Here is a 13,684-nt window from a genome sequence, read left to right on the forward strand (position 1 = left end):
CCCTGTTTTGCTTCTTATATTAGTATTATATGTTATTCTATTTTAATGTCATCTACATTATGTATGTAGATTGTTTCAGTTTTCTGTTTTCAACATGTATTTGTAATTTGACTGTCTGATTTGTCCTTATATTTTGCCAATATTAAATCCCAAAATGCATGACATAACTATCACTAGAACGCAATAAATCCTGATCTGAATACACTGTAAAATTTCATGTCAGGGTTTGTTGGATCCCTCAAATATTTTCAAAATGAAATGCATGAAATATTTGTCATAGGACACAAACCATGACCAATCCTCAATCAAAGTAAAAATATTTGAATGGAGATGTCAGCATCTTTCATCAAAACAAAGCAAAGTCAAAACAGTATAGACCAAAATCATGTAGAACTAAGGTCCATCTACTTAAAATGAAGGACCATTCTTCATGTTTTGAAGTACTAGTGCTAAATCATGAAGAAGAAATCAAACACATAGTTCAAATCATTTATGTTTTATTTAAGACAGATTGTAAAACATCTAAAAGTAAAGTAATTCTAAACTAGAATCTGGTGCTAAAATACAGAAATGACATTGATCTGGTGCTAAAACACAGAAATGACATTGACTTTTTTTCTGAACACAGGAAAGGAAGCTGATACAAATGATGTAAAAAAAGAGTATTACATAAATTTTCCCTGCAATTAAAAGTGCAAATGAAGGATCATGAATTAATAATATGTGAACTTAGCGGAAATTAATAAATAGTGCTAGTAAGTGCCTTGCCTAGTTAAACAGTAATTGAATATTAAGATTAATTTGGCTTTTGTTAAATACCAGTATCTTATGACAATTTCAAATGATTTTATGAAACCCAAACTACTGCTTTTACTTAAAAACAATACTTTATTGAATTTTCTATCACTACAATATTTCTGTGTTTCTGTAGCAGAGTTATCTTTCATTCATTACTTGATGATCAAGAGTATTTCAATTTTGCTCAGCAGAATTTGCAGAAAAAATAACTTTTCATCAATCCATCTAATCTCTCAAGGATTATATTGTAAATATATCAATCTGTGCAGATTCTGTCAAATGAGTACTTTGTATATATAAATGCAGAAGATTGGTACACTGCAAAAATGCTGTATTGACAGAGCCTAGCATTTAGACTCTGATTTCAAGCAGCAAGAGTTAACAAATCTGAATATAATTGTTTGAAAATTTACAATAAATGACATCAATGCTTATATTATGACAGGAGCTATGATTGTCATATGAGGCCATATACAAAACAAACATTCTAGATTACATCTATTCTGGCTTTGAAAAATATTATTATAGGAAAAAAAAAGCCATGTGAGTGAACATATGGCTAGCTGACTAAAACCAAATACATGAGGATAGACCTCTAAGAGAATGAGTTGAAAGTGCTAAAAATATTTTATCTCACTTCATGTTTTAAATCAATCAGCTTTTCTTGAGCTAATTAATGACCAGAAATAATAATAAAAAAATAGAATTTCGAAGATTGCATTTAAAAACATTATGCTGAGCATACAAAAGTCTCATAAAAAAGATTGATGAAAGAAGAAAAAAGAGATGATTATCTAGAAATTGTTTTGTCATGACCTCAGGAAAGAAGGAAAAAATGTCTTGCCATTTTACAATACTATAATTATTACTGTATCTGATAAGCAAATACTGATACAAAATGTAATTCAGAATTTACATAGTGTGAACAACTAATAAAATGAAAGAATATTTCCCGATCATAAAGTACAGTATACATAAAAAATAAATAGTATGATAGTATACCCATATAACTTTTTACAAATGTGAAATATTTACCAACAGTAACAATCAGTCCATATCAAGCATCCACTCTCTGAGCAAAATATTAATCCACTACTTATAGATCAAGTTCGTTAAATACATATAATAGCAAAAAGAAACCATTAAGGCTTGTGCATTTTCCTTCAAATATTGTGTACTATTGAGTCTTAATCCTTGTTGCCATGGAAAATAGTTCTACAGTAGCATTTGCTGAAAGTCAGTGTTTAATCTGAACAGATTGTATTCAGGATTTACATGCTACACAAACCTTTTACACATAACAAAACATGCCCCACATTTTAATTTCACTTATATACATAAGAGTGACTAGGCATTACTTCAACACAAGAGTTCATGAAATAAGTGGGAATCTGACCTTTAACCTTGGAATTCATCAACTGAATGTTTTACATGTTCATGACATATATGAAGTAATCTCAGATAATGTTATTCCTTCAGTGGAACCATTACAAACTCACAGCCGAAAAGATTTTTAATGTCCTTGACTACCCTTTTGGGGCTCGCACAAACCATACCCAAAACTCCTTTACAGCATTTAATTTATACCCTCCCTCACTTAAATGTATATATTGGGGTTTTACAAACACCAAAATCAACCATTATGACTTCTGACCTAGATTTTTCAACTTGACATTTCAAACCCTCACCTTTAACTAGAAGAACTTTATACAATGAGACAGGTGAATTGTTACCGGTTTATTAAATCATGAAAGAAATATAATTATTTTTGTGAAATGGCAACAATTTTGATGAAATAAAGATATATATATATATATATATATATATATGAAAGAACAGGCTCCCAGAAGCCTGAATCGCTCACTTGGTTAATTTTACCTTTCAAGGGCAATCACTTCAACCAGGAGTTGACCAAAAATTTTGACTCAAGAAGACTTTGGTAGGACTATCAAAAGGATCATTTCACCAATTGAAAATCTCTTTAAGTTTTCAAGATATTGGCTGAAAACTTTAAAATATAAACTTGTCATTTTTCACCTTTATGGGCAATAACTCTAACAAGGAGTCGTCTGACAACTTTGATCCCTGGAGACTTTTGTATGCCTTATGAGGATTATTTCAGCAACTGAAAGAATTTGGCTAAACTAAACAGTCTTGAAGATATATGCGAATATGCGAAACACTACTGTCTGATCCCTATATTCTATTTTTAGTGACAGCAGCCATGTTTTTCCAAGGATCAAAAATGCTCACATCAGTCCTATGCAGGATATCCCAAGGAACATTCATACAAAATTCGGTTCCAATTGGTAAAGTAGTGTCAGAGAAGAAGAGTTTTGAAAAATTGTTAACAACGACAACGGACACCAAGTGATGGCAATAGCTCACATGGCGTTTTGCCAGGTGAGCTCAAAACAGTTATGAAAAACGTACAGTCAATAACAGAGGTCAATTTTACATAAAATTGATTATAAGATATGGCATCACAATACTATTTTTAGTTATGATGTCATTACTTATGAGAAATCAACTACTGGTACAATGATCTGAAGCAAAAAAATATATATCATTCTAAATAAACATGCTACATAAACAATTAATTTAATTCAAAAAACTCAATGGATACACAAATAATTAATAAATATGCCATTCTAAGCAAATTACAATTACATCTCATTTGTAGGAGTTGTCTTTCCTTTCCACTGGTTTTCTTTTACCCAGAAGGAACAGAGCAAAAACAACTGTTTATTAATATTCATTTTTGCATGCCAGACTGAAGATAGCAGCAAACTAATAAAAACATGTTAATACCATATAGCCATTATGTTAAAGAGTAAAACTGTTCTTGTAGACTAAAAATAATAGATCTGTCCACATTCAACATAAAATCAATCATTCATATAAAATACTATTACCCATTCAAAACAGTGCATTGGTACTCAACCCATAAAAAATTCTTCCATAGTATATCTAATAGTTGCCAAATGAATTTAGAATGAATAACGATTTAAAGAATAACACATGAACATTCAAAGACTAACAATTAAATTAAGGTACTATTTATTTCATAATGCATGTATATCATCTTTTTCCCATTCATTGTGAATCTGTCCTAATTTTATAGATTGCAATTGTTTTATGGGAATTTCAATTGAAATCAATTTATTCATATTGTATGTAAATGAACTTTCACATTTTCACAGCACATCAGCCTAGTGTTAAAAATGACATATGCCAAAGATTTATAGACCAATGAATAAATATAACAATAACACCATCTAAAAAAAGAAACTAGAAAAAAAACTGTGAGCTAAGCCTACGTAAGGACACCACTATGGCCGTATGGTAAAAATATTTAAAAAGTTGTCAAAAAGGAAGTTTACATCACTTGAGACTAAAATGTAATCCCATTATATGGCATACGTACATATATAGCTTGTGTCAAAAAATCAAGTAGCTGTGATAAATGATTGTAAAGACAAAATTGCCACTTGCAAAAAATTTGAAGTGCAAAAGTCCCTTAACTGATGTAAAATTATCGAATCATAATGGTAGCACAATATCACCAACTACATATGACAACTAATGATCCTACAAAATTTGAACAAAATAAGTTGAGTGGCTTCTGAGGAGTTGCATTCACAAAGTCAAGTGTGACAGACAGAGAGATGGATACTGGTATTTCTATGTACCCTTCCAAGTAGCGGCAAGGGACAAAAACAGTAACAAAAAGGTAGTTAACTGATGAACAGACACATTGTTCAATGTACACCTCCCACTTTTAAATTGGGGGTGTAACAATTAAAGACTTCCACTGGGATCACATTCAACTTTCAAAAAAATTGGATTAACAATAAAGGAAATTTTTTGTATTTAAAACAAGCAATAATTTGTTATAGTATTTCTTGACAGCAAACAACACTCACAACACTTACACATGATATACCGAATAAATTACTGTTACTCCAGAGATTATTACAACTCTTCCATAACAAGCCCTTTCCAACATTGTTTAAACCAGTGATATTTTTCCTACTTCTAACAAATCATTTTCAATACATATTACTTTCATTTGCATTCTAAACCCATGCAAATTAAGGAGAACCATTACATGTATCCACCATGGCATTCAATGAAAGCCTTCATATCCATTTGAAAATTTATAAAGGGCAGGGCAAGGCTATCTATCACTCATTTTTGGCAAAGTTTAGGATATATTAAACATTTTTTTCAACCAAAAGGGGGTAGATGAGGTTGAACCCCCCTAAAACCCTGCTCAAGAGCCTACCAATGAGAATTTGTCTGATTTATTTGTTTCCTTTTGGAAAAAAAATCATCAAGTATATCATCTCATGCATTCAAAATGATTTAAGGAGGTAGACCTGAGGAAAGGGACATAACTCCTGAAATCATTGATGTTTGTATTATATTCAATTTCACCATAGCCTATCAACCATTCATTTGAAATAGAATGAAATCAATCCGAGTTATGCTTTGATCTGATTGATATAAAATGCTTTACACAAACGCTCCGATGATTTGTAAGAGTTATGTCCCTTACCCTAGGTCTACCTCCTTCAGTCTGACAATAATCTCTACAGTTATGTGAGGCAGAATTGTCAGGGATTTCATAATGTAGAACAAATGAAATATTATGAAATCCCTGACAATTCTGCCTCACATCATAAAGCTTTGCTTTACTATTAACTATGCACAAGAATCAATATATTTTTTGAACATAAGATATAATGTAAAATGAAATAAAATGAAGAAAATAAATTATTCTATTCTTTATTTTTTTTCTTATTACATGTAGCTACATGAACAAATATCTTAATTAAATGAGGTCTATCTTTTGTGTATGACTTTTGAGTAACACTCTTTGTAAGAATCATGCAAAAGTAGAAATTATGTGATTAAATCAAATTCAATTAAGAAAGAGTTAGACTGAAGCTTGTATAAAATGTCATTATTATTAAAATGCAAAATATGGTGGCTACATTAAGGCCATAAAAGATTGTAGTAAAAAAGATATCCTAAAATAAAATTAAATAAAAACACAACAACACAATCACCAAATTTATACAAATATACATTCATCTTTAAATTAACAAGCATAAATACACCATTTGCAAGTAATAATTCTAAATTATATTTCCGTGTAAGAACCAAGCAGGTGGTAAAATACATTCAAAACCCCTGAAAAACACTCAAAAAGCAAAAAATATTGCCAATAAAAAATGTGGTGAAAGATGACAATTTTATCAACCTATATAAAGAATAAAAAATGGCAGAAAAATTTTGCAGTGCACTTCAGCCAATTGTTTAAATGATTAAATCTTTTCTCAATTCTTAACCAATTATTTTAATTTCTGCACGAATTTTAGAGCCATTTTAATTTTCCAATCTTTATACTGATTTTTTAAAAAAAGAAACAGTATCTTCCTTTGTCCATTTTTGAATTTAAACTATTTCTCCACTCTCTATGATAAAATGAATATGTTTAGGAGCTAGCTAAAGTTTACGTTGTAAATTTGAGCATATTTCATCATAAATATTATTTTTTACAATTTTATTAAAATGTTTTACTGTTACCAGTGTACCTGCCTGTTTCTTACATAAATTTGTATTTACTGTTTGATCACTAGGATTGCTTACACGTACTATTGAATGTTCATCACATATATATTCTATCACACAAGCTATAATGCTACAGTACTTAACACAGTTTTTCATAATGGTGAAATCTTCTTTTGTAAGTTTAAATTCCATCGATTCATTTGTGGTCTTTTTTTTTTTAACACTAATTCAGTGTTCAGCAATTAAATTAAATCATATCAAAAACAAACAATATTTTGAATCAGGAAAATTTTCAAAAATTTTTAAAGGGGAGAGAACCAACATCCCAGGTTTAGGTCTCACTAACCATTTTCCGGTCAAATGGCCATCACGTATGTAGTACTAAAAACACACTGAACCTAGACCTATGCATTGCAAGTGCATAATCTGTGTGTATTCTGATTAAAAGTAGACAAAATAAAGGTGAGAATGTATACTTTAAAATCATATTTGTAATTTACTACAAAGTGTATGAATATTGTGTGAGTAATTTGCCTCCATGCTGTCATTTAGCAGAAAAGGTAAAAATGTGGAATTTACGTATTATTTATGCAAGTAAATTTTGTGAAAAATTTCTACAATCATTGTACCATTAGCATAATGATTTTGAAAGCCATATTTTCCAAGCTTTGCAATGGTATGTAACTTAAAGATGTCATTAGTCCCAGGAATTCAGTGTGAAATTTTGAAAATTACTTTTTTAACATGTAAAGGATTGGAAACGTCAGAAGTGGTTAGTGATACCTTAAAAACTTTAACGACTATGATATACAATATCAGGCCGCTTTTACAACTAAATAAAATGTATTTAAAACAGTCCTTTCCAGTCTTATTTACAGGTAAAACACCAACACTCAAGTTGAAAACTGATGCACTTTATCAATTTTTTCATTGCGTCAGATAAACATGCATTAAAATATACTGTGCATAAAGAAATATCCCCTGACCTATAAAACTGTCTTATAAACATATAATTCAATACCCATTCAGCAATAGTATTTTAACATTAACAATTATATACATACATACATTCATGAACAAGTAGATAACAGAAAAACTCAGAAACTTACAACTAATATAATAATTTTCAAAGTTTGTTGTCATGAAACTTTTCATTTCTTCATTATAGGACTATATCTTCTGTAAATTTGATGATAATCTTTCAACATCTTTACAAGACCAAAAACATATACAAGGCCATAACTGTAGAACTATTAATTCACACATGGGTTTTATGAATAATGTAAAATCATAAAAAAATCATGTTACCAATGAATTGTATACATGTAGTTCCCATCAAAGAAAAGTTTTGCTTAACCATAACAAAATAGTTGAACTGGAAAAAGAAACTAAGTACATTAGAATTTCATTGAAGCAGTATTTAAAGTATGAGGTAATAAATTGTGTAAGAAATGCCATTTGCAATGACATTTTTTTTTGTGCTTTTTTGTCCACATGGAAAATAGCAAAAATAAGTAAATCACCACAACTTCTACATAAAGAGGGTGTCCATGCAAAAACCAGGCAGTGGGTTGCACATGAACAATTTTGTTTTAAAAAAATGTCCATCCATTTTATATCACTTCTCAAAGGTGGATGTTGGTTTTTGATTAACTGCAACTGTTAAAGAGATAAAAATCACAGAGAACATTGAAATTCATTGAAAAAAAGGAAGATAACTCATTAATTTGGTGGAAAATTAGGTTGCTTTGTTCAAGAACTTAAAAATCGTTTTCTGAGCCATTCACTGTTAATTTAAAAATATCTTTTTACTATCTGATACATAAATGATATAAACATTACATTGAAAAAAAAATTCAGTGGGATAAAATTTACCCTGTGCCAACCATATCACAGGATCTGCCTGATTTTTACATGGACAGTCTCTCAAGAGTAATGAGTACATATACACATACAAATAGCTCTCCCATTTCTGTCAGTCTACATATCTATCACATGCTACTCTAACACATACATTACACATATAAATCCCAGTTACGATTGTACAGCTTTATCTAAGACAAGTCCACGAAGAGTCAATTTCTCTCGCAAAGTATTATATATCTCTAACTGTTCTTCAGTTGTCAGCAGCCAAATGCTCTGTAATATTTTCTGAGGATTTGGTGCTCTAAAAATAAATAGTATTTTAATTATTAAGATTTAATAGGTAGATAAAAATGCTATGAGAAGGTTCACAAATTAAAACCCCTCTACTTTAACACTTAAAACTGTAAAACCATTAAATCTGATTATCTCCCCTCCCAAGCATCCAACAATAATAACCTTTCTTCATTTATATTTATATATGATGCCCAGTGCAGGTCCAGGTGGCAAAAGTGCTAAGCTAGTCGTAAAAGGTGACTAAATAGTGCTCAGAACCCTAGCTGGGGGCTAGGGCGCTCTGCCCACAGAGCAACTGGGTTGTATGCCCCAGGTGGTGGATTGGGGTATCCCTTGCGTGTTACATGCTGGGGTTGTCAGGCTATAATACAGAAAACCTATAGTGGTGCACCGTGTTGGGAAAGATGCCACGTTCCTCGCATGTTAAAGAACCCTGCTGTGGTATTTGATAGGAGTAGGAATCTTTGCGCTCTGCCACAGGAGGCTTAATTGTCCGACACTACCCATCCCCCTTTTTCTAGTGGCAATCAAAATTAGTCGACCCTATTAACCTTGTGTCCCATCCCCTTTCTCATTTCATCATCATCAGTTCATGTTCATTGCCTGAATATAGCTGAAACCCCAACAATCAATCAATCAATTAATATATATGATGCTTCAATTTTCTATAAAGTTTCAACAAAACTCATTTAACTATTTAGAAGACACACAAACAAGAAGTGAAGATAGTTGACAGTTGTGCAATGAAAGATTTACTTCATTTCACTGTTTTTCACATTAACTTTACCAGATAGTGTAAATGATCAATAAAGAAGGTAGACCTATGGTAAGGGACATAACTCTTGAAATAAGTTTGGTCTCACTAACCACTTCCACGTCAAATGGCCACCCCCCTATGTAGTACTAAAAACACACTGAACCTAGACATATGCATTGTAAGTGCATTATTTGTGTGTATCATGATTAAAAGTAGTCAAAATGACTACTAAAGTGTATGAATATTGTTTACATGTGTGAGTAATTTGCCTCCATGCTGTCAGTTAGCAGAACAGGTAAAAATGTGGATTTTCAGTATTATTTATTCAAGTCAATTTTGTGAAGAATTTCTACTATCATCGTACCATTAGCATAATGATTTTGGAAGCCTTATTTTCCAAGCTTCGCAACGGTATGCAACTTTAAGATGTCATTTGTCCTGGGAATTCACAGTGAGACTTTGAAAATTACTTTTTTAACATGTAAAGTAATGGAAACTTTAGAAGTGGTTAGTGAGACCTTTGTAAATGTGTTAACATCTTGTGGAGGTGTTATTTGAACAATTTACCAGGTAAAACTTTTTAAGTGGGTGTAAATTAATTGGTCAGAGGTTTTAATGTCTCAAAAACATTAAACAAGGAGACTTTCATGTGAGTCATTTTTATGTCTATTTCATGGCCTTGAGTTGGTGAAAACATAACCATCCCCCCAAATACAAAGATTTCTATGTTTACAGCAGTAACAGTACATGTTATTGTCACACCTAAATGTATTACTCAATAGGAACATGAAAAAAGTACTCAATAATGCTTTTTAAACACTATTTTTCTCAGGATATCAATATCATTTTTATTCATGACAGATATCTGTTAAAATTTTTAAAAAAATCAAAATTTAATGATTCATAATAGTCAATTAAACTTGTTGTTATCAAAAACATATGTTTCTCAATTATCTTTTGTTTCACATGAAAATAGACAACAATCTTTGTATCTCCAAACCATATGTTACAACACTTAGACTGATAGATAAAAAAATTGACCCTTTAATGATTGATTGATTGATTGAATATGGTTATATGTCCTATGACAGATATTTCATGCATTTCAGGACATGAACAATTGACCAGGTAGAACTGACCCTGCTTTATACAAGTCCAACATGCTAAGCCAGATCTTTATCATGCTAGTCCACTGAAGCAACAGCCTGCATGCCACTCCACTCAGACACATTATTCTGACTCCAAGACAACCAGTTGTCGCTCTATCCCCTTAAATACTATATACTTAAAGAAGCCACAACTACCAATTTGAAAGTTTTTGGTATGACATGGCTGGGGATTGAACTCACAACCACCACGGCCATTTTTGTCTCTTTAAGACATTTAAGGTATGGATCTTGTACAGCTTGCCATTCTGTTGTAAAATTTCATTTCAAACTGATCATAAAGATATCAGGACAGAGGAACAAGCATACAGACAGACAGACAAACAGACAAATGGGACATTTCCTTTCTAAATCACCTAACTTTTTAAAATGGTCGAAATGGAAAGTAAATTGATAACATTTAATATGATGTTAAAATATAGCCAAGAGAAGTTTCAAGCATACTAACATATAAACATACTAACCTGATAAAACTTGTGTAATAGACATGTACAAATGTAGCCATGAGGAACTGACAATCAAATCTGTCCATGATACCTCCATGACCTGGTATTGTGTCTCCAAAGTCCTACAAACATCACATTTTAATTACATACTTGGAAATTTTGTTATTTCACAGTTTTCTTTAAAATTTGATTACATATGATATGTCAGAACTCCATGGTTTTCCTACCACAAAAAGATAAGTGCTCCAAATCTTTCCTACCAAAATAAGATGAAGAAAAACAGTATTAACCATATGAAAAGATAGCACCACAGAGCAGAACACAGCACGGTACTATAATGGTCACAGCATATCACTGACCAAGATTCAGCCACTGAACACATAGACTATACTGTGAAAGTACTTTAATTTGTGGATACAAATTTTTGTGGATCAGGGAAGAAACAAAAGTTCGTGGATTCTTAAATTTGTGGTTTTGAGGAATTCAGAATACACATGAATGGAAATTGCCTATTCATTGGGAACCTAATTACATAATTTGACCTACCTACAAAAACCATGAAAATTGGTACCCCATGAACAATTGTACTTACACAGTAATCAAAACAGATTATAGTTCTTTAAAGAAAAACTCCATAAAATGTGTGTTTAAGATGTCAATCAACAGCAAGTAGATTAACAAAAGAATTTTGAACATGGAAAAGAACTTAATTAATGTAATATACATGTAAACCTCATCTAAACTGTCTTTTTTCCCAAAACTCTGAAAACATTTGGTAGAGTGGTACTTCAGTCCAAATAATTTTTTTTTATATTACAAATAAAATATAAAAACTGGTATATTCAACTAGAGTGGTACTAGGATTACAGGGTATCTTTCATAAAATAGGTCAGACAGAGAAAGCCAAATTTCTTTGGACAAGAAGTACATGTTTGACAGGTCTGAAAGCAGATCCCACATTATTGGACCTGTACCTGATGCTGGATACCAAATATCAAAAGGGTGCGATTAGCAGATGCTGAGAAAACTGTTACAAAAGTAATTTTTCTGCCCATCCAAAATTCACCACATTATATCTACCTGATTTTCACTATGTGAATTCAGCCAAAAACCAAAGCGTAATGGACATGTGGAGATGTGTGAATCACTATTAGTCCAAAACAATGGACTCTTCAAGAATAAGTACTTAGAAATCAAACATTAACAAAATCTCATTGAAAAATTCATTATACTGTGAAAGTATTTTTGTGGATTAGGGAACAAACACAAGTTGGTAGATTCTTGAGTTCATGGTTTTGAGGTTTTCAGTATACACATTAATGATAATCTCCTGTTGGTTGGGAACCAAATTTTGACCTACCCATGAAAACCACAAACAATAGTACTTTCACAATAGATATATTGCTTTTACTCAATAGATATCATAAATATTAGAGTGGTGTTTTCCTTGATCATAAAAATAATAACTGTTCTTTAAACATGTCAATCTTTTGGTTTCAAAATCAAATATTTAGAACTGCTCAACTAAATCTTAAGAATGATAAATACAAAATACAGGTCAAGTTTGATTGAGGTGTACGTTACAAGTTATGATATTTTTTATCTTAGAAAATAGAAACTTTATATTGTTTTAATGCTTCAGATGTCTGTGAATACAAAAAATTAACTTTCTCTTGTTTTTATCCAAAATTTTACACATAAATATCATAAATATTAGAGTGGTGTTTTCCTTGATCATAAAAATAATAACTGTTCTTTAAACATGTCAATCTTTTGGTTTCAAAATCAAATATTTAGAACACGAGAAAGAAATGACAGTCATCGTCTCCCAGAAATCTGAACTCACCTTGATTTTGAATGCTCTTTTGAACCCGCTGGCAAAGAACCCACCAAATGGTCCGATGACTGAGGCAAATACGGACATAGATATTGAATGTAACATAAATGGGTACAGCATTATTGTTTTCCACGGTATCCCAAACTGAAAAATATAAAGATGTCAGAATTAACTTACAATTTCCTCTTACCCAAACGGGCTTAAATTGAAAATTGCCAAGAAAGCAGAGGTAACTTACCTTTCTTATTCTCCATAACCTCAATATCAATACAACTTGTTACAAATATGTTTCATATGAATTTCAAATAAGTTTATAATTTCCACTGCAATTATTCAAACTAATATCATTTCAACCTCAGTGTAAATTCACCTAGATTGTTTTAAATATTAATTTATTTTTTCTTTTGTTATGTTAGAAAGAGGGTTTGTATATGTTAGATTTCTAGATAGTTCAGAGAATTCAGAAATAAATAAAACATTTTAATTGTAGACTGGCAGAAATAAAGTGATCAAGACAAAGTTTTAAAAACAATCTAAAAGTGATAGCTTGCTTGAAATTGAAGAACTGACAAATATATCTCAAGTTCAAAATTTTTTATGAAATCCATATACTATATAAATCTAATAATTTTTGCTATTTTTGCTGAGGATGGGTTAAAGCGAAAAAAGTACATGTACTGGCAAAAAGTACATGTACCAGCAAAATTGATTTTGAACAATTTAAAACACTAATCATTTTTTGAACTGTGAAAGTTGATACATTAACAGTAATGCTTTTATTTTTTTCCTTAATTTTGTTACATACACAAGAAAAATTGCACCATATGTTTATAAAACATGAAAAAAATTGTATTACATGTGTTTTTCATATGTTTAGAACCACCAAAAAAAAAAAAAACAAAACAAAACACATGACAACACATTTTCAATAAAAATATAA

General features: G+C 30.9%; 1 protein-coding gene across 4 annotated transcripts in view; it reads right to left on the minus strand.

The window, feature by feature from the left end:
- Positions 1-480: 480 nt before the first annotated feature.
- LOC148619860 (phosphatidate cytidylyltransferase 2-like) overlaps positions 481-13,684 on the minus strand; it is a 30,841-nt gene continuing 17,637 nt past the window's right edge. For all 4 annotated transcript variants that reach the window (XM_088580216.1, XM_088580217.1, XM_088580215.1 and 1 more), the window contains exons 9-11: positions 12,754-12,888; positions 10,926-11,029; positions 481-8,545 (exon numbers count right to left, since the gene is read on the minus strand). In XM_088580216.1, the coding sequence (XP_088436342.1) occupies positions 8,413-8,545; positions 10,926-11,029; positions 12,754-12,888 (372 nt within the window). In that variant the 3' untranslated portion in view covers positions 481-8,412. The remainder of the gene's footprint in view (positions 8,546-10,925; positions 11,030-12,753; positions 12,889-13,684) is intronic.

Source organism: Perna viridis, chromosome 4, assembly GCF_037379345.1.
Source record: "Perna viridis isolate PV_CMFRI_1.1 ecotype Kerala chromosome 4, ASM3737934v1, whole genome shotgun sequence".
Taxonomy (NCBI): domain Eukaryota; kingdom Metazoa; phylum Mollusca; class Bivalvia; order Mytilida; family Mytilidae; genus Perna; species Perna viridis.